The following is a 27,163-nucleotide window of genomic DNA, read 5'->3' on the forward strand; positions in this document are numbered from 1 at the left end:
TGGCAACAGAAGCCTCACTGCATGTGACGCCAGTTAAAGTACTACAACCATTTTTAACATTCAAGTGACCTCACTGCAACCCAAATATTCTAATAACCCAGTTTGTCTTGAAAAAAAATGATGTTCATATCTTGACTGTAGACAACAGGGTTGATGTTTTACAAGCTTTTTTATAAAATAAATCCGGACGAACAATGAACTGTAAAAAAGGGCCTTAGGGCTCAGAGGGTTAACATTACATAGATAATGTTAGCCTACTGTTAGCTGGCAGCTGGATTAAACAGAGTTAAACTGCTGACAGCTGAACAGTGTAACGTGTGACTGTATTTCACTGGACAGGATTTCAACAGCGGGATGTACAACAGTTTCAGAAAAACAACACAGACGCCTCATGGTGCATTCAAAGTTATTGTAAAATACCCTTTCCCATCTGGTGGTTGTTTTAGTTGTTTAACAGAAATTTACTGGTAAAATAAGTTATTGTTATAAGTTATTGTTATTACCAGGGCTGTAGTACTCGAGTCCGGTCTTGGACAAGACCGTTTTTCTATGGTCTCTGACTTGCCTCGTACTCGCTAGTATTTGGACACGGACTTGTCTCGGTCTCGGCCACTGGTCTTGCCAGATATGGCTTTTGGGCTCTTGGTCTCGACCAAGTCCAGGTGTCTGTATTATGTTGATAATAATATTGGAGGGAAAGTGAAACCCAACATGATTGTCTTCATACTGTCATGCATAAGACCTTTTTTTCTGTCCTGGACTCGGTCTTGACTCGGACTCGAACCATTTGGGCCCAATCTTTTTTTGGACTCGAACCTCTTTGGACTCGGTTTTGACCTGGACTTGACTAGTCCGGGTCTTGGACTTGTCTTGGACTTGACAAAGGTGGTCTTGACTACAGCCCTGGTTATTACATCATTAACAAATAATTTAATTTGGGCCAGATGGCCTTAGCAACAAACAAGCCATGCTTCCTTTTAAAAAAAAAAAAACGGTTCAGGCACCGGCACCGTTATAAAAGTATCGCTTTAGCCCCGGTATCGGAAACCCCCCCCAAACGATACCCAACCCTACCACTGAGTGGCTGCTATGAATGAGTACAGCTGTGATACTCGGAGGGAAAATAACTCACCTGCAAAAGTCTCATACAAGTAAAGTTCATCCGATTTAACTAGGATGTGTGCAACATGCCAGTTGGTCTATGGATATTGAAATGTTCAAAAGGAAATTCATAGCCCATTTCCACCTAGTATTAACATGTGTTCTGTATCTGGATAATTACATCTGATCATGGACATGTGCAATCATATTAAGAGATGTTCTTATTTAGATTCTTCCATCAGTTATACGTAGAAAGTCAGTGTCATGTAAATTTCTCAAGCCCGACCGATATAACGGCCAAATACTAGGTATTTCCCAATCTATAGGATTAAATATTCATTCATCAGAATCATTTATAATGACAAATAAATGATTCTGATAAATGAATATTTAAAAAATAAAATAAAAACGGACGGTCAACCATGTTATGAGCGTTGGCGTTGCATAGTTTGTCCACCAGAGGGCGCTCTACAACGTCCCTGTTGTATTCTTATTTCATTGTGTTTCTGTTCAAAGGACTTTAAATTATATCTTAAGTTTGTATTTTTATACATTTTATTTATCAGAACTTTAATATAATTTGATGTTCCTCTGTTCTGTTGTGAGAACAAAACAAATTATTATCATATTATTTTAGTGAGAACTCATAAATAACTACAAATAACTAATGTTAGGGAAATCTGTTTGTTTTGTTACTAGTTTCTTGGATTTCTTTTTTTAAATTTTTTTATTAACATCGGCCGATATATCGGATTTTATCGGTATCGGGCTCTATAAATTTGAGCTTCTATCCATGTCCGAGCAGCCCAAAAACTCTTGCTTATGTCAATTAGGATTGTACGTGTCCACCTATGCTGAAATGGAAGAGAAACGTGTGCATTCATTGGCTGTGTCTGCAGTAGTTCTGTGTAGACTGAATCACTTATAATCACAATAAAATCCCTTCCAGGTACATAAATGGGAGTGGATTTGAACTGTAGAGATAAATGAAGTCTTGTTACTTTCTGACGTCATTTTAACGTTTAAAGATATCTAGTTTATCACCGTGGTCCGACCTAAGTTTGGGTGGTGTCATTTTCTTTAGTCTGTGTCTCAAAAGATAAATTAGCTCTCCAAACTAATGATCGCTAAAATCTTGACATATGAAAGCATCAAACGTCCATTTTAGATGGAGATGAGAGTAGATCCAGTTGCTCCTTGTCCCGTTTGCTGTATCTACGGGACAGAGGAGTTTTCTACCCAGAAAGAGTGTGATTGGGTCTATTTCTGGCTGTAAAATAGTTACTTAAAGGGCAGATATACTGAAAACAGACACAGACTTACACTTACACAAGGTGTCTACATAGCAACGTGTGATTTCTTTATGAAGGGGAGAGCCGGGACGATGGACACGCGGGACGGATGAAACATTCCAGTTTTCTCCGAGTGCGATGAGGATAGACAGACTTCCTTCGGTGAAATCATAGCGCATGTTACCCTCCTCCTATCAGCCCAATATCTCACTGTTATTTCCTTTTAACACAGAGTTACAGCCGATAAACACGTTTTGATGGTCAAAAGTATACTTCATCAGCGGTTAAATTTTTTTGATTATTAATGAGTGTTCATTTAAGGGTTTGACTGCTTGCTTATTCAGTAGACCATTTAGTGTTCTTCACAATCCCAGACTTTCACATTGCATGTTTGTCTTACATGAGTAAGTAAAACAGGCTGTAATGTCATATGTCCGTGTCGGGACGGTTGAAACAGCTGTTTCAAATGTCCCCGACCTGGCTGGAACTCCATGGATTTTAAGTAAATGCACAAATATCTGTGTTTATACAATTATTTATGGAGGTGAGACATGGAAAAGCAGTTTTAAAGATGAAAATATATTTGGGCCCGCCAGGTATAGGGGGTGCGAGTTTTCCCATGTTATCCTATGGAAACTGACCGGCTGTGGGGCGTTATTCAGACGTCCAGTGGTCAAACCCACGTAAAACCTAGTGAAACGACATTTTTCGCAATAGAAACATACTGTTTTAGCTATAAAAATGGCCAAATCATCCACAGTGCATAATATTTCAATAACCGCTTCATACATGCTTCACGATGACGGCAATTAGTTGTTAACGGACATTCACAAAGACGTATAGCCCTGCAACAATCTATCTAAATTAACATCTTTCGAAAGTACCTTTCATGATTTAGAGAAAAATACTGAAGTTTATATGGCTTAAACTGTATGTTTCATTCGTCCCCCCCATGCTGTTTCATTTGTCCCGTCCAAGAGGGACAGATGAAACATTATGCACGTCCCACTTTTGCTGTTATAATTCCTGAACGGTTTTGTTCAGAGCTGAAAATGCAGCTGTATTTAACAGATGACACGTGGAGGTTGCTAGTGACAAAATATTAGCTTTCAGTGTGATACGACTGCTTTGTAAATTACGTGTCCGGCTCTCCCCTACAGTCATAAATTGTCATTTGCCATTGTGAGGCCCTGTGGACATGAAAAGATGTCGTGAGTACAAATAAAATACAATTTGAGTTCATTAAGGTAATCAGAGCAAATGGAGAAGCTTGCTAGCACTAGTGTTAACTCCTCAGACCCGTCTGATCCAATCACATTCTGTCTGATCCAGTCACATTCTGATAGCTTTGTGTTCTGCTTCCAGTTACAACGAACCTATCCAGATACCGATTGCATGGTAATACCAGATGTCAGTTTCCAGTGACCATGGTGCATTTCTCATATACGTATGGTACCATCTTATGCAAACCCTTCATGAGGATTTCTTCATGCATTGGTCACTATGACACTACAAACCAAAATCCTTATCAGTTCCTTGGAGCCTTTGCTGCCCAAACCCAGATGTGTCCGGTACAATCTAATACAATCCAGTACAAGAACCTGCAATTTGTGTGTTGTTGTAACAGATTGAATTGTTTGGTAAAGTGTCCAACCTGTGTATGCACATAATATGGACCAAAATAATTACAAAAGCCACTTTCCAGGGTAAGGGTAAGAGTCCTTTTTGACACCAACTACAATCTGGGTGTCAAAGACTCACCCCCATTGCCGCTCTCTGCCATGTGTGGTGTTCCCACACACACACACACTGATCTCCTCAGTGTTGAGTCACTGTGAGGCTCTGTCTCAAGGGGCAGGCGTAAATGTTCAATGTGAAGCAGAGAAGAAGGCAATAAGCAAGCAAAGGCACCAAGGAGTTCAACAAAACTTTTTTCATGAACGTCGGCCTTTCAAGACGTCAACATCCACTCATGACCTCTGCATCACTTTGTTTCAGCACACACACATATACACAGACACTGTAATGGCTGAAGTATTGAGACAATGAGTTGAATTTGGTCTTAAGTCTTGGTTATCTGTCAACTTTCTGGGTTTGGTTGATCCAACTGTTGTCAGGACGGTTTTAAACGGAAAATAAGAAAAGTCAACGTCATACTCAATATCCGTGCAGTTCTGAAAGAACATATGTGAACGCTCTCAGGAGATAAATCAGTTATTACAAGGGAACATATATAGGTTTATAGCACCCACTTGTGTAAACTATGCCCTGTCTTCAGTAGGGCAGGTTATGCTTTGACACAGCAGGCTCACTGTATAGAAAATGGCATGATGCAACACGTACAGGATCATTTGGGATCAATGGGGAAGTCGAACTGAACTTAAAACCTTGACGCATGATTACTTTGCTTCTGCGACTGAATCCTTTGATGGCAGGTATGCACTGAATTTGGGGCTGCAACTATTAATGATTATTTTCCTTGTCGATTCATCTGTGGATCATTTTTCTCCATTAATCGATTAGTTGTTTGGTCTATAAAAAGTATGAAAATGGTGAAAAATTTCAATCATCGTTTTTCAAATAGGCCTTTAATTACAGGACAGCATGATATGCAGCAATGGGCCGCAGGTCGCCACGTCAAGGAGTAAACCTCCGCACGTGGGCGCACGCTCCACCAGGTGAGCTACCCAAGCGCCCAGCCATTGTTTCACCAAAAGCCCAAAAAGACGTCCTCAAATGTCTTGCTTTGTCCACTCAACGATATTCAGTTTACTGTCACAGAGGAGAGAATAAACTAGAAAATATTCACTTTTAACAAGCTGGAATTAGAGATTTCTTGACTTCCTTTTCTAAAAGAATGACCCAAAGGGATTAATCAATAAAGCAAAATAGCTGCCGATGAATTTAATAGTTGACAACTAATTAATTAATTAATTAATCTTTGGAGCCCTAATTGAAATGCATTGATTATTGTCTAAAATAACAGTATTTTAATATAGCTCAACATGAAGCTTCATTACGACATCAGATCCGAAGCCAGCATGCACTAAAGAAACTGGGTCACAGTAGTCTACAGCTTTCTTCAAAGTCATTTAAATGAGAAAGCTGGTTTCCATACCAGGGGTAGAGAATAAGAGCACCTGATATATATTATACAGCTTTCTTCTGGGGAAAGAATTTGCTGAATTTGCTGCATATCTATATGCATATAGATTTTACAGTAACCAGATTGCTGCTTTGAGGACCTGCATAACCTGATTTCTCAGAGTAAACTAGTATGTGTAAATGTACTTTTAATTTTACTTTTCACAGCTTTTAACATGCAACCAATGTCAAACAGATGCACAACTGGTTGACGTGGAGATGATGGCTGGATTGGAGACAGTTTCATTAACTCTACGAGACGTTCATCGGACACAGTTGTTTTTTTTCAACTGAATAACTTAATCAGTAGATTACCAATAGCTTGATATGTAGATTAACAATTATTTTGTTATTCTATAGATTGAAATGCAAGAAAATACATTCCGTCGTCATCCAAGGAGGACAAAAATGGAAGTGTAACCATGTTGAATGTATAACATGAGTTTGTGATTGGACTAAAAGGCATGTTTTATGCAGAAAGTGTTGACCTTTGAGCTCATTGTTCCAGTACTTGTGAGTTCTACTTCCCCTGCTGTACCAGTCTCCCTCTGCGACTACAATCATTACTCTCTCACTCAAGTACAAAACATAGTTAGTCTTATCATAGCCATTAAAAATACTTTACAGACATTTTACTGTTTGTTCCTGTCAAGCATCCAGTAAACTGTTTAGTATGTGTTATTTACATTGAGTATTCATTCAGGTATAACAGTAAGAAGGGGATATGGCTCTGTGTGTGTGTGTGTGTGTGTGTGTGTGTGTGTGTGTGTTTGTGTGTGTGTGTGTGTGTCTCGCATTTGCTAGGAGTCTGCTACCTGCATGATTTGTATAGTGTGTGTATTGCTGTGCCTTTATGTGATGTGTGGGTATGTAAGTGATCTGTCCCTTTTGTTTGTACAAGTGTGTGTGTGTGTGTGTGTGTGTGGAAATTCCCATGTTGTGTGTTATCACTTCATTACATGTGCGAACATCTCCTTCCTCTTTGAGTGTGTTGGCAGTTGAGTGTGTGCATGTGTCTGTATGCATGTTCCATTCTTTACATCTCTTTGTGACATACATCCCTCCTGTGTGTGTGTGTGTGTGGTGTGTGTGTGTGTGTGTGTGTGTGTGTGTGTGTTTAGGAGGACATGCCGTTGACCAGGCTCCTCAGCTGTTTGACCACAGTCTCTATCAGTTTCTGTTTGTCTCTGTCGTTCTTCCTGAACTGAGAGAAGATGTTGTTCTTCTTACTGGTGTCCTTCATCCTGGACAGAGAGAGGGACAGAGACAAAAAAAAGACAAGTCAGACAAATGTTTTCTCTCAGCAGTGGGCTCACTTGCTTGCTGCTCTTTATGGGATTATTGGGGGTCCGAAAAAAACATACAAAGGAAAGAATCTACAACACACACGTTCGTTTGTAGATTCTTTCTTTTGTATTTTTTTTCTTTATTATATATACTGTATATATATATATATATATATATATATATATATAAGTCAATATTGTTTGTTATTACATTCATTTTTATTACATTTATGTACACTGTACAACTGTGTTATTACTAATCTACATTACTGACCAGACAACAACTTGCACGAACTGTATATTGACTCTTCACAACATCTCAGCATTTATATAGACTTATATAGACTATATATGCTTATTCATAAATATTGTGTTATAACTGATCTACATCACTAATTAGACCACAATTTGCACTTACTGTATTTTGACTCTCTATTACATCTCAGCAATGTTATAGACTGTCTATTCATGCATATTGTGTTATTACCATAACACTCTCACATATCCATCGACTTATTTACACCTCACTTTGTAATGCCTACTTAATCTGTAATTTATTTAGCCTATTGTATTCTGTATTCTTGTATTGTACTGAATGTGAAACTGTATGTCTTTTGCTTTTCTTGGCCAAGTCGCCGTTGCAAATGAGAAGTTGTTCTCAACAGGCTACCTGGTTAAGTAAAGGTTAAATAAAAATAAATAAAAAACTGTGCCGAGCTAAAGAGGCGACAAACTTCTGTACTGCAAATTAACCGGAGGTGATCGGAGCATGCATGAAGAAGACCAAAGAAAAGCAACGAGGAAGCTGCACCTACCCCCTGTAGACTCTGAGGAGCAGCAGTTAGCAGCAGCAGAAAAACAGCACAGAGAAGAAGATTTAGAGGAACAAAAGAGCAAAAATTAGGGCTGGATATTACACTATTCGCAGGTTGGATAGGTATCAAATTTTTAATTTGGGTTTTTTTTTTTCTCAATACTGAATGACGGAATTGAACCTTTCATGAAACCTAAAGACAAGTGTTGCAGCGCAGTGATTCCCAGTTAAACTCAATGCCTTCTCTTTTCTGGTGTTGTCCTTAATATAAAAATGTATTTAAAGTTTTTCCGGATCCATGATGAATCTCTTGTTGTCTCTCGTGTTGTAGAAGACACATATACATCATTGGGGGGTGTTTTGGTAAACTGACTGGCTGTCAGAAATAACATGCGGCTAGTGTGAAAATAGAACCGACGCGTATCTTTAGCGAAGCGGAGAGCTGCTACACGTACGTGGCGCGGCTGGGTTGCGATTGCTCTTTGGAGTTGCAATGCGCCCGGTGGTTGAAAATAGGGGTTAGCAAAAATTAATTCAGGTGAAGTTGCTTCTGTGTTATTAAATGCATCTCTATTTCTATTTTCAATTTGTACGTTAAACAAAAAGAAGTAGAAACGCTGGAAATGTTAATGAAAAAAAAGTTTAAATTCTGTTTAAATTTGCACATTTGGATGGAAACTTGATGACATGGTGCTCTTTGGCTGCTTTTATATAGACCTTAGTGGTCCCCTAATACTGTATCTAAAGTCTCTTTTATATAGACCTTAGTGGTCCCTAATACTGTATCTGAAGTCTCTTTTATATAGACCTTAGTGGTCCCCTAATTCTGTATCTGAAGTCTCTTTTATATAGACCTTAGTGGTCCCCTAATACTGTATCTAAAGTCTCTTTTATATAGACCTTAGTGGTCCCTAATACTGTATCTGAAGTCTCTTTTATATAGACCTTAGTGGTCCCCTAATACTGTATCTGAAGTCTCTTTTATATAGACCTTAGTGGTCCCCTAATTCTGTATCTGAAGTCTCTTTTATATAGACCTTAGTGGTCCCCTAATACTGTATCTGAAGTCTCTTTTATACAGACCTTAGTGGTCCCCTAATACTGTATCTGAAGTCTCTTTTATATAGACCTTAATGGTCCACTAATACTGTATCTGAAGTCTCGTTTATATAGGGGTGGCCTTGACTATCTGCCACTTTGGTCTTTTGAAAGTCATGATTTCTCTCTCTCATGGTAACCTTCCCCTTATGACCTCAAGAGCAATATTCCAGATCGGCCAATCTGAGCTTTCATTTTCTCAAAAGCAGAGCAGGATACCCAGGGCTCGGTTTACACCTATCATCCTTTCTAGCCACTGGGGGGGGCATAGGCAGGCTGGGGGAACTCATATTAATGTTAAAAACATTTCATGCCATGCCCTTTAAGTCAAACATCCTAACATTGATACTGGAAAGATGTGTTAGGTTCAAAAGAAGTTTTTTGCCAAATTTGTTTCTGGGTGGCACTTCATTTACTCTACCAGCACACCCACATCCTAAACCTCACCCATGCAACACTTCGGCCTTTAAAAAGTGATGTTGAAATATTGTACATATACAAGTCTGCAATATCTGATCCACTCACTTCTCCAGTAGAGCCAGGGCAGTGGCTGGGTTCACTCTCAGGTATTTGGAGGTTGGTTGGCCATAGTCTGCCAGGTAAGTTGACCAGTCCCACACCATGAACAGATCCAGGAGCTATAAAAGACACAGAGATGTACGACACTCAGATATACAACAGCAACCTCACTTCAGAGAATCTCAGAGGAACAGAAGAAGAATTTGTGTTTTGTTTTTGCTTTTATTTAGGGCTCTTTCCTTTATTTGGAACAGCTGAAGACAGACAGGAAATGGGGGGTGGGGTGACACCCCGCAAAGGGCCTCAGGTCAGATTTGAACCTGTGTTGCTGGAGACGCTGCAGTTCACGTGCAGACCATGCACTGCCCCCCCCCCCCACTAGCACCACGGCAGTCTTAAATTACAAATCATGCACTTTATTATAATGGCTACTTTTTAGGTTTATTGTTCTCTTAAATTATTTGAATGTGTTACCAAAGGACATTTTGTGATGACCTGATTATATCTGTCTTATAATATAATAGTAATATAATAATAGTAATATAATAGTCTTATAATATGTCAGCAAGCAATGCATCATCAAGGCAGTGTTGTAGATGTTGATAAAAGCCTCTACCCTTACACAGTTAACCATATGCAGTGCACCCATCCATATGATGCACATTGCACACATCATTTGGGTGATATGAATGGAAGATGATTGCAGAAGTGACACTGATCTGCGTTTTTTGTTTATTCTTTTTAAAGAGATAGCAGAGCAGATTCCAAAAACAAATCCAGTGTGGCAGGGTTTACATTATTATGATGTGAATTGAGGGAGCAAAAGCAGTATCGGCCCCAAATATCGGCAGCCCGTATCGGTCCGGTCATGTCATCATGTCAGGAATGACTTCAGAGTTTTAGACAGGATTGTTTGGGAGGCAGTCAAATGCTCCATCCAAGAGAGAACATGCAACTGCAAACTCTGTGAGTTCTACAAAATGACGTAAAAATTAAGAATATATGGAAATGCATATATTTGTAAGATTTACTCTACTGTACCAACGTTTGTAATCAGCTGTTATATTGATGTTTTTTTCTTCTTCTACACTAAGTACAACCTTTTTGAACCATGCGCCCTGGCGCAGAGACCCTTTTTTCCGCCGTTAAAGTAGCAAAAGCGGATTCGTACACGCCTTAAAACGCACCTGCGCCAGGCGTTTTTTTACCGTGTTTTGAATCTTTAAAAAATAGGGCCCTTTGTGTCAGGGGATTCCAAACTTTTGAATGGTCATTTATATCAGAAACGGAAACTCATGATGCTGTTTTACCCTGTACATGTCTTAAGCATCACAGAGTGAGAGCTTTGTTAAAGCCGGGTCAGGAGTGGGGTCAGATAATGTGATGACGGTAAACACTTGTATATCCTGTAGGGCTGCACAATATATAGTTTTTTTTTTTAATTGCAGCATGAACTGGCACAATAAACATATCGCAAAAGGTTCATGTGTCATTCATGCAGTATTGCACATTCTCACGTTATTGTCTCTTATGCTCCATTGCACAGTTGCAAAGTGGTGTATTGTTCTGCATTACTGCCCTACCACTTAGAGATTATATTGCACATCCAATTTATTGATTCAATATTAGACCTGTATTTCTGGTAGATTCTTTACTGTATTTTTGCATGTTTATATTTTGCGTATTGAATGTGGAACTTGTCTTGCACGTTTAGGCTTTGTCTTGGCCAGGTCCTCGTTGCAAATGAGAATTTGTTCTCAATCAACCAACCTGGTTAAATAAAGGTTAAAGAAATAAATAAAATACACTCAAGAGATGATTTTTTTTTTTTTTTACAGTCAAACACTGCATTTTTTAACTGCATCTTTTTTTAATGCTGCCTTAAAAAAATAAATAATTCAATGTGTTCAAAGACAGAATTTTGGAAATGATTTCCTTTTCTTTGTTGTAAATTCAACCAGCAATTTGGAAGCAGGAGAAATGCAGAACTAAATTAACTTTAGCATTTATTTATCGCAAGTAATACTGCGATATTCAACAATGTTATGGCACATCGCATGTGTTCCTCATATGGTGCAGCCCTAGTGTCATGGGTCACTGCGGCGCTCCGTGGAGAAAAGAAAAGACAGAAGAGTGAGAGCTGCAGAGAGAAAGGGGGGGGGGGGGTCTGCTAGTTAACATGATGAGAGTTAAGTGTGAACAGGAAGATTTAAAATGACCCCCTGACGAACCCTGGTTAACCTGATGGAGATGACCCCCCCCCCACCCACACACACACACACACACACACACACACACACACACACACAGTGTATGCTAATGTCATAGGGTGAAACAGCTGGGTGTTTGGGTCATGTTGAAAGAGCAGTGAAAGAACAGCTTAATGATAATAGCATTATTCAGCTGAGTGAGAGACTCCGACACAGAGAGAGGCTTAGCAACAATGGCATTATTCTCACCTGGAGCTGAGGGATGAGCCGCGGGCAGCCATCTTGATCTGAAACCCGCCAAACAATCAGCAGGAAGCTAACTGATATAGCTCCAGTTGGTTACAACTTGGTTCTATCAGTTATGATAACGGAGTTGTGGGCACAGTTTTCCTGTGTAGTGAGGTTTCAGGTGCGCTTACCACAGCCCAACACATCCTGGGATTTTGAAACTACTACCAATATTGCTCAAACGTGATACATGATATGACAGCAATATCATCCGGTATTCATTTTTGAACACAAACCAAAACCAGGAGCCAAGTAAATCCCTTAAATTTTGTCATTAATGACTACAGGGTCATCATAACTGTTAAAAGCCATGGCCAAACCAATGAAAACAAAAGCCAAGATCAATAGGGAAGTTTTGCAACTTGGAGTAAATGTGTCGGCGTTTCCTTTTGTTCAACTTTGGACACTAAAATCTGATGATGATAAATCAGTAAAATATTTGATTTATGTGTTGTCAAAGTGGTGAGGCTGTTTTTGTTCTATGCATGTGTTTGGTTTGCAGTGGGCAGTAAATCATCTACAATATGCTGTTTACTTGTCAAAATAATGCAGCCTGCAGAGGCTAATTACCCCCCAACAGAACCCTTTCTCAATATCCAAGCCCATCCAGGAGAATCTAATTCACACCACTCCACTCTGTCACATTCATCTGACAGATGACCCCATATGCAGTGAAGACAACAATCAGTGTAATCTGGTAGGATTCTGATGGGCGAGCTGAGTCATGTTATCATAGGAGTGAAATAGTAAACACTTCTGGGAAATATTCAGCTTTTGGCTTCAGAGACACAGAGAGAGACCGGCCGTGTGTGTGTGTGTGTGTGTGTGTGTGTGTGTGTGTGTGTGTGTGTGTGTGTGTGTGTGTGTGTGTGGTGCAGTCAACGGTCACTGTGAAAAGGCCGACTTGTCCTGGAAAAGATCTACTGGGAGTCTTTACGTTGAATTTTTGCTCCAAATTCTAAAGGCTCCCCTCGCAGTAGCAGTTCGCGGCTTTGGCTTAGGGACTAAAATATTGGGAATGCGGACACAACTTTGGGAATATGATGAGAAGTCATGTGGTATTTTCACCAAAAAAGTTGAGCTATACTTGCTATGGGCCAAGAACTCAAACCACCAAACGGTTTAATTAAAATGTTACTACGATTTGAGGCCAGAATTTTACAGGTGGTCCCGACCACTCATAAATGTCTTATTTAGGATATGAGAAGATACTGTTAAAAGTTCTTTATTTGTGCAGATGGCTGGATAAGCATGACAAGAAAACTAAAGCTAATTTGAAGCTCCTTTGAAAGATACTTTGTATTTACATGAAAAAGTATTTTCCGACGGGCAGGTGTCCACTGGACATGACCAGAATTTCTTGCTTGAGGCTAACAAGCAGCTCTTTTGATGGAGCAGCTTGCATCTCTGAAGCCCACCTTTCCCTTGTAAATGTATATACATACTTGTATTTATTGGCCATTGACATGGAATTAATATATTTATACAGTATGTAAATATATATATACACACATACTACCAGCACAACTGATTCCATCTGTTTGTGTCACTTATCCTCTGTGAAGCATGAGATGGGATGCTATAGTTTTCCTTTTGCTAATATACACGATCATAAGAAGGCGTTCTGCATTTAGTCATTAAAACAAGTTTAGAACAGCCACAAAGTATCTGTAACTACCATCAATCTGAAATGAGCTACAAATGTGTTTTCAATATGCTGTAAAACACAAAGAATGCTGAAAAAGCAACTCAATGCAATAAACAATATCGGAAATGTTTCTTGGATCAGATCATTTTCAAAATACTTTCAGTAAAGATTAGAGCTGCAACCAAGAAGCGACGGAGCTGCATCCAGTGGATGTCCAGGGTTAGGCTGAGGTGAATGTTTATGATTAACGGAAAGAGCCCGAGCGGAAGAAAAAGAGAAAGAGGTGGATTTCCCAAAAGGACGGTGTTGGATAAATCATCGTCCCTGTGTTGCTGTGAAACTCCTTGGTTTCTCCTTTGCTTTGAAACAATAAGTCAGGGCGTTCTGAAACTCTAGAAATCCCTCTCTGCTTTCCTTTCCTTTATGCACTTGTGAAGCTTCACTTTGGATGTCTCCTGCTAGATACTATTGTCTCATTGACTTGTATTGTTTGGTATAAAAGTAGTTATAATGGAAGACAAGGCCATTCTCCCTTTTACTATGGGCTTGTCAGTGGAGACTGGTGGTAAAGAGGTAAGAAAAGGTAAACTCTAGGTCTAACTAGATCACTTTAACACTTAGTCTTACTCCATGTTTACACCTTAAAACAGGGGTCTTTAATGTGTTTTAGGCCAAAGACCCCTTATTTGAAAAAGAGATGGAGCATATGTACATATGTGTAAAATTGAGTCCAATAGATAAAGGATTTTTAAGGCTGATACCAATACTAATATTTGGTTACTTAAAAATCTGATATTCTGATATATTGACAAATATATGTATATATGTCAGCATATATATTTAAAAATATATATGTATCCAGGAATTCGTAAAAAAACATAAACAGATTTCCCTAACATTAGTTATTTATGAGTTCTCACTAAAATAATATGATCATAATTTGTTTTATTGTCACAACAGAACATCAAAATATATTACAGTTCTGATAAATGAAATGCATGAAAATACAAACTTAAGATACGAAACTTAAAGTCCTTTGAACAAAAACACAATAACAGAAAAAATTAATCAGTGTTGCCAACAGAGACGTTGTAGAGCGCCCTCTGGTGGACAAACTACACAACACCAACACTGATAACATGGTTGACTGTTTTTATTTTTTAATATTCATTTAGCAGAATCATTTATTTGTCATTATAAATGATTCTGATGAATGAATATTTTAAAAAAGCCATACTAAATCCCGATAATATATCGGTCGGGCTCTAAAATAGAGCTGCATATTAAACTTTGCCTACTATAACGTAATGGGCAACCTATAGCCTTCACACATACTTTGTTGTGCATATAATACAATACAATGCTTATAAAATTAAAAAAGAATTGGATATTCATATATATTTATGCATCATGTTTTAATGTAAAAATGTGGATACAGTGAATCCTTAAACTGTATCAGTGGATGGCTGTTGGTGTTTTATTGCTATTTGCTGATTTTGTTATATTCTGGGAACTGTTTTTAACTCCTTGCTACTGTAGCACTTTGAGATTTCATTTGAAATGTAAAGGACATTATACATAAAAATGTATTATGGCTACCACAGCTAAGCCAGCAAACCTACCATAACATGTACATTATAAAAGAGTGTGAAGCTTAAGCTGCATGTGACACATGCTGACTTCATGTGTGAGACAGTACCAGCCGTTTCTCCGGCCATTTGTGTCCCCATTGTGTACCCATTCACCACTAAAAAAAAGCAGCAACATTCATGTACGTTGTACACAAGGGTACGATGTTCGTAAGGTGTGTTCATTCATACAGATACTATTGCCCCTTTCACACGACGGCTCAATTAGGGTTGAACCCCGGTTGACTTTGTGTTTGAAACCCACGTTGATGGACTCGGCTTCACGACCCAAGTCAAGAAGTGCGTCCCGCTTAGGATTGAACTATCTCCCAGAACAAATAATCTTAGGCTGAATGGAACCTGGGTCCCTGCAATCTGACACAGGTAATCATGCATCCCAATCCAGAATCCCTGGAGATTATTACAGGTTCACAGGACATGAAGTCCAATTGACCGCCCAACTCTTCAGACCAGATCTAAACTATCTGGAAGGAGCCCAATAAATTCTTGAACTGAATGAGGTGCACCTTCACATTGTGTGACATAGTGACGAGGGTTGCTTTTAATTTGAATTGCACACGTCCAGGGTCCCTAACAACCGGGGCAGAGCAGTATATGTCATTGGTTGGAAAGGGTGGCACACATCTTTCACAACATCACCGCACACTTTCTCTCCCCCACACGCTTGCCCAAGACACACGTCTGCAGCAGTGTGGCTGCTGTCTTGCACAATCTCTCTCTTCCTATCTCTGTCTTTTTTTAAAAAGAGTTGGGAACTCGACATTTTACCAAACAAAGACAAATGTACTCCCCTCATCCTAAAATGGCCATACACTGCACAGCTTTAGATCATAATCACACAGCTTTATTTTTCTAATTCCCAGCTCCATTTGCTCTCTCTCCATCTCTCTTCACTCACCCGAGCTCACAGCGCAAAAATGCAGGCTCCAGAGATCCTAACGCACAATAAGAAATTCAATGACAAAACTCTAGGTCAGGTGGTGAACAGCTGGACTGATACTAGCTGTTCACTCAATTTGACGTGTAACCCTGCTCTGCCCATTTCCAGCACCTTAGGTAATTGGTATGCATCGCTCCCGGGTTGTGACCCAGGTCGGATCTGAGTTGTCATGACAAGGGATCAACCCGTTTGGACTGGCTTGGTTTGAGTTTACAAAAGAAGGGTCGAACAAGGATCAGATAACGCTGGTCCGACGCTGGGCATTGGCGTGAAAGAAGTAAAAGAGACAGGCTTTCTCTTGTATCTAATGAGCCTAAAGTCTGTTTGTGTCAAGCACATCATTTACTCACACTACATTAACAAAGTAGCTCTTGAGCAATGTGTTTTCATGCATTTTTTTGTTCTTTTCTAGTCCTGGTAACTTGTGTTGAATGTTAGAAAAGGGGGTAATTTTTGAGTTAATTGAGTTAATTTTGTTAAAGCCCTTGCTTTGGCATTTGCCAAGATTTGAGTAGTGTTGTAATTCACAAAAAATGTCATCCTGTTGTGTCTCAAGTGTTTGAGTCAGTATGAGTGAACTAGAGGTAGATCAGCTAGGCCTATATACTAGTAGATATTACCATATTGTTGATGTACATTGGCCGATTAGTAAAAAGACATTGTAGTACAGAAATACCAAACTAGGTTTCAGGTAATTTAATAACTGTATTTCCATTACATAGTCTGTCAACCGGAGAAAGCGTGTTTCTGAAAACATTTTTAAGTGAGAACTAGGCCGTGCAATAGCTGAATCTGTCTTCATTTCAGATCGAGAAAGGTCAGTTTAAAAGATTTTTGTCAGATTTTGAAAGGCGATCGTCACGCTTATCCCGCTCGCAATTTCCGGGTTAGAACTCCACCAATCAAATTGGTCATTGAGTCCAAATTCAACATGTCAAATTGGCCAAAAAGAAAGCCCACGGCTCCTCCGACGAACACAACAAACAGACTCCAGTCATCAACCTCGCCAGACTGTGTGTGTAGGGATAGTCAGTGGTGGTGTCTATAATGTGAATATAGATATTAAAGGTCCCATGACATGGTGCTCTTTGGATGCTTTTATATAGACCTTAGTGGTCCCCTAATACTGTATCTGAAGTCTCTTTTATATAGATCTTAGTGGTCCCCTAATACTGTATCTGAAGTCTCTTTTATATAGACCTTAGTGGTCCCCTAATACTGTATCTGAAGTCTCTTTTATATAGATCTTAGTGGTCCACCAATACTGTATCTGAAGTCTCTTTTATATAGGCCTTAGTGGTCCCCTAATACTGTATCTGAAGTTCATTTGTATATAGACCTTAGTGGTCCCCTAATACTGTATCTGAAGTCTCTTGTATATAGACCTTAGTGGTCCCCTAATACTGTATCTGAAGTCTCTTTTATATAGACCTTAGTGGTCCCCTAATACTGTATCTGAATTCTCTTTTATATAGACCTTAGTGGTCCCATAATACCATATCTGAAGTCTCTTTCCCAAAATTCAGCCTTGGTGCAGAATTACAACCACTAGAGCCAGTCCCACAATGAGCTTTCCTTAATATGTGCAATTTCTGAGTCTGTAGCTTTTGAGGAGGGGGGGGGGCAAGGTGGAGGCTGCGGATGTGGCCTTGGGACCTTTAAATGATTAAATGATGGTAAAAGTATTTAAATGGCTTAGCCCCCCCCAAAAATACTATCAGTCATTATATATCATCATCAGAATCATTTGATATTAGTATCACCCCCAACTATTTTTGACTCACACAGATGCATTTTTGCCTCAACTTGCGCGACCTAGATTAAAATCATATGTCTGCCTCCACCTGTGTGGTTACATTAACTTTGCATGTAATCGCACCCCTCTAATATTTGCTCCACGCTCAGTCTGAAGCTACTGTTTGCTTGTCACTGGGGGAAAATCAAAGCTTGCAATCTTGTTATCAAGCATTGTGTAAATAATTAATAATTAACTCACAACTTGTGCCATGCAGCATTCGTATTTACTTGCGCCTAGAATATTGGAGTGAAATATATTTAAAAAGAAAATTAACTTTTCTAAACCACACCATGTTCAGACCTTCTTCGTCATGACCACGCCTATAGACACATTGTGGAAATGTACTAATCCTTACATAAAAATGACCCCTCACATATACACAGAACATGTAAAGTGTATGCATATATTGACCTTGTTTTGCGTATATATTACCTTGTGGTGGCTTAATATTGTGAAATTAAAAATTGGCTGCATTGTGTCTTCATAGAACAGCATCTATAATGAATGTGTATAATCATAAAGCCTATTTCAAACACAAATATTCCGCATGCATCAGTTATTAAACTGGCCGCAAACTATTAAAATCTTGATCAAGTTTCACATAGTTTGAAATGTGATTTCATACAGCTTGAAACTTTTATTTTATATATATGGAGGACAAAATGACATGATATATTTAAGACAAAATTACTTTTATCATGTTATATGGTGCATTTGATTACTTAGGTGTAGAATATTCTAGACCAAGACTGGTGTTGAAGCTATAGTGCGTAGTTTCTGCAATTGAGTAATGACAGTAAAACTGTTGGAGCGTCCACATGATAGAAGCCTTCCGTGGTCGCGCTTGCACCCCCCCTGCCTCCTCCACGCAGTTGCTGGTAGCAAAGGAGAACACATGACACATGATGGACTCTTCAGAAGAGGTCATTATCTTCACTTGAGTTTCAGCGCGGGAAAGTCAACGGACGCCACGATCTTCTGAACATAGTCATACTGAGAAATACGGAGACAGTCGTGTGGAGCTAAAAAACTTAATTAGCTTAGTAGCAACCCATTTGACTTAAATGTAACAGATGTTTATTAATATCAAAAAGTTACGCACTAAAGCTTTAAGTCAGTGCAGTAACAAACAGTTGCGGGCAACAGAAAATACCTGCACTCAAATCTTTCTATGTTGACTTTCATTCTAGTGTGTAATTGACATCACATAAGTTGCCCCAAAATGTTTGGCATTTAATCCCTCTAAATGGTTTCAGGATAACAATCTAAAGAGCAGTTAAAGCAAAGAAATCAGGAGCCATAAGATAAAAGGGAAAGTAAAGGGCTGACCCCTGTGTAACCTCAGTCTGTGGATGCCTCCCAAACCTTTTCCCTAAGGTGGTTAAAAAGTCAAAACCCGGGACCGTATAAAAAGGGAACATGGACAATCTTTTTATACGACACAGGAACTAATCTTATAAAGCAGCCCCCGCAGAGCTGAGCTACCCTGGGGCAGGTCCTTTGTGTATGTTTTTGGGAAAGGGTTTTGACAACCGGTGCACTTAATTTTTGGGCAGCATTTTAATAGAAAAAAAGTACAGATTTTGGTTTAAAAAAATAAAGACATAAAGAAAAAACCAGGGAGGGCATTGGTTCATAAACATGGTGAGAATTCCAAAAGAACTTCCTTTAAATTTTTCACTTTTGTAGAATATAGTAAAACCGGGGTTTTTTAAAATATGTGATTTTTGGGGGGAGAAAGATTACAAATTTAAAATACGCCAAAGGTCGCATTTTCCCAGAACAAAAAATTTACAACTGAGAGAGCTTTTAAAAACCCTTTAGAAAAAAAAAAAATGGAATTTATTTGGGTTTTAAATTTTCTAAAATTTCCCTTTGGGGGTTTTTTATACAGCTTGTTATTTGGGAAAAAATTTTTTAACCCAAAAACAGAAAAAAAAGAAAACAAATGGGTTGGGGGGTAATTTTTGGAACAGTTTTGGTAATCTTGAGTTTTTAAAAAGGGGGCGCCGGGGGGGGACTTTGACACGGCCCTCATATTCTAAACTCCGGGACCCAAAAAACCCCAAAGGTGATCATGGGGGAAAACAGAACCCACCAATAAATTCCAATAAGGGTTTTAAAAAACGGAGCCCGCCCAAAGGTAACAAATTTTTAACATAATGTTTTTTCCCCTAGAGAAAAAAAGGGGCAAAAGATTGCTCGTCCAGGGTTGCACCTTATTAAAAAGTTTTACTATAATGTGTGTCCAAATTTGTCATTTTTCTAATCAGCCCCCGGGGCCCGGTCTTTTGGGGGCACGGGGGTATGTTGGAGCCTAAATGGCATGCGTGGAGACTCTTAAATTTTTTCCCTTTAAAATCCCTGTCCCTACTTTTTTTTACTTTTTGTTTTATAATTTAAAACTAATACTAAATGTTCCAAGTTTGACTGACTCCTATGCTATTGTAAAAATCTTCCAGTCCTCTTGCAGCATTTTCAACAAACATCCTCAGTATATTGCCGTGACCTGGACGGGATGCGGTGCCAAGCCTCCACCTCAGGCTCGGATTAACAGGTCAGCAGAGACACTAGTTAATGAGACCCAGCAACACTTTACATACCACTGGTGTTTACAACCAAAAGGGAGGCAGGGGGGTTGGCGCCTCTGTGTTTGGGAATAGGAATTTTCTTGAGCAGGTGAACTATGGGACAGGTGAAAGTTGAAAAGGTTACAGCCAAAAAAATAAAAGGCCATTGAAAGACAATGTTGTTGGATGTGATATAAAGAGGTGAGATTTGGGACAGCTGAGAAGTGAAAAGGGAAGTGGAAAACGGTGGAAACAGATTAAAGATATAGAAATGAGTTTGTAACTAAATATAAATAATAGGTCCTGTTCTGGCATTTTTTATCATCTTTATTTCATGGTGCAAGCACTCTGCTCAAAACAGTTTTAAACTGAATTGTTTTTGTCAGAGGAGGAAAGGATGTAAAACTGGAATCCTTAAAATAATAATTTAAGCAACTGGACTTCATTTTACACAGGATTGGAACCGGGTATCACTCTCAACTTGACTCATATGTCTTTAAAGTTGTAATCTGTAAAATTGTTATCTAGTTAATTGACTATCTGGTTCCTATCTATCAAAAAGTGAGTTAAACAATGGTGATTGGGCATATGGCCCATTAATGAAAGCACTTGTATTTGCTGCTTTGCCAAGTAATACAATCCAACAATACAGTAATACAATACAAGTTAGTGGCGCTTTATACGTCAGTCAGCGGTTGGTTTATCCATCTGCCCAGGCGGAGCTTGTCACCGCCGAATATCGCCTGCGGCCGGTCTATGTGTGGAGCTCAGGTAAAACACAGACACCGACTAAGTGCACTCCTCTCGTTTCCCTGAAAACACGGTCAACAGTGCTAATGCTAGGGGGATAACTTACCGAGGGGGTCGGGGAGGTGCAATGCTTTCCACAGTGGAGACATCTCTACCCTCTGTGGCTTTACTGTGAAAAACGTTGCGCCTCCCTGACCATGTCAGTAAAGAATCCCACTAGCTAGTTAGCACTGTTGACCATGTTAGAACGATTAGCCACATTAGCTAGCCGCTCCCTCCTTGGCTCTATGATCCCTACAGCTGCACGTTTCCCTACACGGCTCTAGTCTTCATGGATGTATTAACTCACTTTAGACTGAACTTTAATCAGTGTGGACTCGAGCATGTGCAGGCACCGCGCAGTTCAGAGCTGCCAATCTACCGACGACATACAGTCAACGCTGTTTGTTTTCAAAAGGAACTCTGGGAGATGAGGTCACAGAGGTCTGCCTGCAATTACTTCTTACTGCCAAAGCTGCAGCTAGAAACAACTTTTATGAACCACCACTTTACCCCTCATGTTGTCCTTGGTACAAATTGACCCGTTTTCCTATATCAATGTTCTTTTTAACTACCCAAAATAACATGACTGATTCCACAGAGCGCTCTTTGGCAAGTACATATCTCTACTTTCATCTACTTTGGGGCGTCTTATTCAATTTTATAGCATTTGGTGAATTTTTTTTTTAAGTGGTTTGGAAATAGTATTGATTAGAAGTTGACATATTCCAGTCTGTGATTATCCATCAACATACTTTCCTTTAATTTTAGTCTAAATAATTTGTAATTTTTGCTTTTCTAACTCAAACGTTCGGTATAATTTCCTAAAAATTAGGTTTATTGACCATAAATTCCAAAAATAGCTGTAAACTAAAGTTAATAAGTTAGTGTTACATAGTGTTAAACGTCAGAAAAGTGACAACCAACGAAAAAAGGGACAAAAACATAAGAACAAGTTAAAAACATTGATAAAAAGCGTCAACAAAAGTGTTTTTTGGCGTCCCAGCGGTGGTGTCAAAAGAGACCACCTCACATCTGGCCCAGAGACACTGAGAATGAAGGGCTATAAACAAATATGACTACACAAAACTAGATAAAATCATATCTAAGTGTCCAACGAAAAATTGGAGCTGATCCCTCTCACCCCGGACACAAACACTTTGAACTCATCCCCTCTGGCAGGACCAAAACTTCACACCACGAAAACAAACTTCTCCTCTGCAGTCAGCCTCACCAACAATGCCACGAATGTACAGTATATACTTGTTTTTCTATATTTATTGTTTACTTGATATTAATGTTTAATATGTTAGCATGTTTATGTATGCACCATCCACCAAGGCAAATTCCACATAAGTCTACTTTTTGTGGCAGTAAAACTTTTTCTGATTCTGACAATAGTGAGCCAAATAGAAATAATTGATCACCGCTAAAAACCTGCAACATGGGAGTGTCACAAGGCTCGATTTTAGGACCACTGCTATTCAGTATATGCATCAATGATGTCTTATCCTTTTGCAATGATGTTGAAATACTGATTAATGCTGATGACACTGTGCAACACACTCACGGGGAAAGCGCAAGCAGGTGGAAAATGTTGCTAAATGGCTAAATGGCTCCTATCTCTCTCTGGATGTTGGAAAGACTATGTACTTTTTCAAAAGATACAATCTTTGTCTGACATCTGCATGAATGGGCAAAATGTGGATGTGGGGGTCACTCTTGATCCAACTCTTTACTTCAAAAGGCATATTAAAAATCTGGAAACCTCACTATATATTAACTTTGGAAATTTTAAAACATACAAAAAAACTCCCTTAGAGTTTAGGCATCAAATACCGCTCAGGGACAACGGAACGGGAAATAGCATTTTGCTTAAAACCAGTACATTACATTTGTCCTTGTTTTATATAAGGTTAAGGTTCGTTTGTGAATTGTATCTGTTCAAATACAAAAACATAACACATCATAACACAACACAGTCTGCAGCAATTTACACCAGGATTGTCTTATAATTCTACAAGACTTGACATTAGAACATACAAACTTAACCTTTCACAAACTTCAATGACAACACTTTAATGAATGGCTAACATGAGAGAAACATTAGCACAGTTAATAAAGCTGTCCTAAGCGTACGCTGGCTAAGTCTGCTAACACTCTCTCTTTTCATCTGTGGGCACTCATGGCCCAGAGATGCTTGTTACTAGCTTAGTTCTGTGGAGCTTATTCCCCGGAGTCCTTATGTTTTCTAGCCTCGCAGTTTTCCCTGGATTATGGTGGCACCTAAATCATGGTTGCATACCCCCAACTGGCACCATCAGACAAATGCCCACCAAGAGTCTGGTCTAGACTATTCTATCTGTAAAAAGTCTTGAGATAACTCTTGTAAAGACCTGATGCTATAAATAATATAGAATTCCACAAGTATGTCATAAGTTAATTTCTTTTATACTGCTCAGAGAGACATTTACCTGTCGTAGGTCGATGAAAGCCAGCTGGAGTGTGTCTCCTTGAAATCCAGGAACAGGTTCTGAACTGGCAAACACTGAGAAACACAAGTCTTGTAAGACAACAATTACACTGACAGTACACATAGCTAGTGTCAAAAACTGTGTCTCCGAGCCCGCTTCTTAGTGCTGGTATCACATAAATACATCTCAATGAAAAAAACAAAATTAGACTGACTTTCTCTGTGTATTGAAATGTCTCTGATTTTTGGATGCTAGTAATTTTTGTAACTAAGATTGTAACATTAACTCATTTTGGATTACATGTTTTGTGAAAAAATATGATAATGATATATCAAAACAGGTTTGAAACAGATATTGCTAGTGCTTTCTGGTGGACAAATTAATAAAATGGTGTCACAATTTCCAAAATTACCTCAAACATATCTTTATTGAAAATTTGGTACGGCAAATTTTGTTACTTATTTACAGCCCTGTAGATATAACATAAAGTTATAACATCAATTAATCAATCAGCATTACATTTATTTATACTTACATTCACACTGAATGACGTCTAAGTTGAATTGCTGAATGGCCCCCATACTGATCTGTTTGAGCTCTGTGTCCAGCAGCATCTGCATCAGTGATGTGGACAGATGCTTGCAGGCTGACATACAAGCTGTCTGAGCCACTTTACCCTGCAGAGAGACAGAGAGAGAAGGGAAAGGAGGGAAGGAAGGTGAAAGAGGATGAGAGGATGCAAAAGAGGAGGGAAAGACGGAAAGGTGTAGGAAAGATTAGGATGGGGATGAGAATAACAGAGAATGAGGTCGGCTATTTGGGTAAACACCACTTGACTTTCAGAGACTGGGCATACACAGGCACAACGATCAGTTGATTTCCAACAAGACAAGTCTGTTTTGAACCACGACCAAACCAAAATGGAAGCTGCTACTGAAAACATGCGGAAAGACCTTTCAGTGTCAGCAAGAGCAGCACAACACTGAAGACTGGCCAGGCAACACTCACTGCAAACGCAGTCTACCTTCTCTGCACCATGTATCCTAATTAGGGATGCACCAATAACACTACTTTTAAGACCAAGTACTGGTACTTACATTTGGGTACTCACTGATACCGAGTACCGATACGAGCACTTAATAATCCCTCTGGGGTCCGAGGGTGTTTTCAGACACAAAGATGATTTTGATTTGACATTGTTGTCAATTAGAACAAAGCAGTATTTTCAAAATACTTTGCCTGTTTTCTATTAAAGGCACAGTGCCAATGGGCTGGACATTTCCCCCAAGCTAGTATCAATACAATCATAATTTCATTCCTGATATAAAACTACTGAGTGAAGTTTAGAAAGAATGAAGAACGCAATGTACAATGACATTTTTCAGGTGCGGATTATGTAGCGATGTGTTACCTGCTCCAGCAGAGAGGATGCAATGTTTACGGCAGTGGCTAAGTTCAAAAGAGTTTGTCCAAATTTAAAGAATTGGGCAAACTACTGTATATAAACAGAAAGCTTTGCTGGTTGGTAAAAAAAATAAAAAAAAATCAGTAAAAAAGCAATCTGCAGAGTAGCGTTGTTGTTGTTAAAATAGCGTAATGTAGGGACGGCATGCAGACGGAATATATCGCCAACCCTGCAATGCCCTGCTATGACATGAACTACTACGACTACCATTTTTAGTCACTGTTCCATTATCTTTATTGTGACTATTATTGCCACTGTTCATCACACCCCCAACCGGCCCCGTCAGACTCCGCCTACCAAGAGTCTAGGTCTGTCCGAGGTTTCTTCCTAAAAGGGAGTTTCTCTCGCACCAGTTGCTTGCACTTGTTGCTTGCTCAACGGGGAGGCTCAGACTCAGCGGTAGAGAGGTCGCATTCAATTGGAAGGTTGGTGGTTCGATCCCTGGCCCCGCAGTCCCTTATCAAAGTGTCCTGCGCCATCGGAGTGTAAATGTGTGTGAGTGTTTATCTGATGTGCAGGTGGCACCTTGTAAGGCAGCCTCGACCCCAGTGTGTGAATGTGTGTGAATGGTGAAAGGTTCCTGTACTATGAAAAAGTACTTTGAGTAGTCGTTGAGACTACAAAAGTGCTATATAAGAACAGTCCATTTCCATTTACAAAAGGCGAAAACAAAAAGAAGTAGCAAGCGGAAAACCAACAAGTAACATCAGCAGGCAATAATCGATTTCATCCGAATTGCAATGCGTCAATGATTATTTTTAACACCTCTAGTTTCTGTGATGACGCCTAGCAATCTCCTATCTGGGCTCGAGTACACTGAGAAGACCACACAGTCTTATTAACGACTAACAATGTCTGACGTCAAGTGCAAATGTGTATTGGGTAAGAGCCTCTTTAAAAATCTCCTAACGGTTGGCATTGCACCTCTTCTGCTGCCTATACCTGCTCGACAGAGACGTTAATGTCACGTTGCTATGAGGTGGTATCGAGTGTGGTAGTATGGGAGTTATTTTAACATAACAAGAAATGGCACATGCGCACAGCATCAGACCGATACCAGATGCTGGCATCTGTATTGGTGCATCCCTAATCCTAATCGGTACCAAAAGTGCAGACAGCAAGGTGCATGAAGTTTTCGAAGCAGTGATTTGTATTGATATCCTGCATAATGTTGATACAAACTGAAATAGCAATAGCCAATGGCAATGAATTATCAACAGAGAAGCAAGGCGCAATGCACATAAAACATAGACAAAAGCAGTAAGAGAGTGCAAGTGGGTGCTTTGTGGTAGAAAGGTTGTTGACGTTTGTCTATTATGATTTTATTAGTGATTAGTGCTCTGTCTCTGAAGCAGGAATCTCTCATGTGTGCAGTTTTTCGAGTGAAAGAGGGGTGACGCATCGAATAAGATGAAGACAAATTTTTATTATTGATTTTATTTATGTTTTCAGTTACCCCAGATCCCAAAAATCACTCAGCCTTAGTGGTATCTAATCATCTTCAGATGATACAGATTGAGTCTCTTGTCACTGAAATTTCTGATGCCACCCGAACACAATGGAAATGTATTTATGTTCAAAGTATTGAGAAATGACAGGATAAGACTCAAAAGCCTCAAGTCTTTGCAGAAATAACATCCCAGTTACTTGATTACTTGATTATTGATACTTTATATAAAAGAACCGTTATGCATTGGAGTAAAGGTTAGACATGGCTAAGTAAGGCTAAGGAGTAAGTGAGCAAATGTCGTTTGTGTGAACTGGAATAAGTAAATAAAAAGATTTTTTGACAAATGGTATTAAAAGCGGACATGGGTTTGAGTGCAATTGAGTTATAGATATTTTGGTTCCCAGCTCCCGATCAAGCCTGATAATAAGCTACGGTGCAATGAAAATCTTCACACATAAGAAAACTTTTCTTAACTATTCAGGACAGTTTTTACTTTTAAGAGATTTTTTTGTCACAAACTCTCACCTTACTGTGGATATCTGCTAAAACGTGCAATTATTAATTGAATTATCATTGGGACACAGAAGCTATCAGACCATTTACAGTGATATTCATTTTCCAGTATATA

The 27,163-nt window shown here is 39.2% G+C and overlaps 1 protein-coding gene and 1 long non-coding RNA gene across 8 annotated transcripts in view; one reads left to right on the forward strand and one right to left on the reverse strand.

The window, feature by feature from the left end:
* Positions 1 to 247: 247 nt before the first annotated feature.
* On the forward strand, positions 248 to 25,188 carry LOC116671569 (uncharacterized). Its single transcript, XR_004327302.1, has 3 exons — positions 248 to 356; positions 23,062 to 23,067; positions 25,178 to 25,188. It is a non-coding gene; the product is annotated as an uncharacterized LOC116671569 (long non-coding RNA).
* The window catches only part of exoc6 (exocyst complex component 6), a 74,117-nt gene continuing 53,530 nt past the window's right edge, over positions 6,577 to 27,163 (reverse strand). For 4 of the 7 annotated variants that reach the window (XM_032502857.1, XM_032502855.1, XM_032502860.1 and 1 more), the window contains 4 exons: positions 24,156 to 24,297; positions 23,621 to 23,694; positions 9,261 to 9,373; positions 6,577 to 6,781 (listed from right to left, as the gene is read on the reverse strand). In XM_032502857.1, coding sequence (XP_032358748.1) covers positions 6,655 to 6,781; positions 9,261 to 9,373; positions 23,621 to 23,694; positions 24,156 to 24,297 — 456 coding nt within the window. In that variant the 3' untranslated portion in view covers positions 6,577 to 6,654. Of the gene's footprint in view, positions 6,782 to 7,638; positions 7,651 to 9,260; positions 9,374 to 23,620; positions 23,695 to 24,155; positions 24,298 to 27,163 lie in introns of all 7 variants that reach the window. The other 3 variants (XM_032502856.1, XM_032502854.1, XM_032502858.1) reach the window with 1 other exon arrangement.

This window comes from Etheostoma spectabile, chromosome 21, assembly GCF_008692095.1.
Source record: "Etheostoma spectabile isolate EspeVRDwgs_2016 chromosome 21, UIUC_Espe_1.0, whole genome shotgun sequence".
NCBI lineage: Eukaryota > Metazoa > Chordata > Actinopteri > Perciformes > Percidae > Etheostoma > Etheostoma spectabile.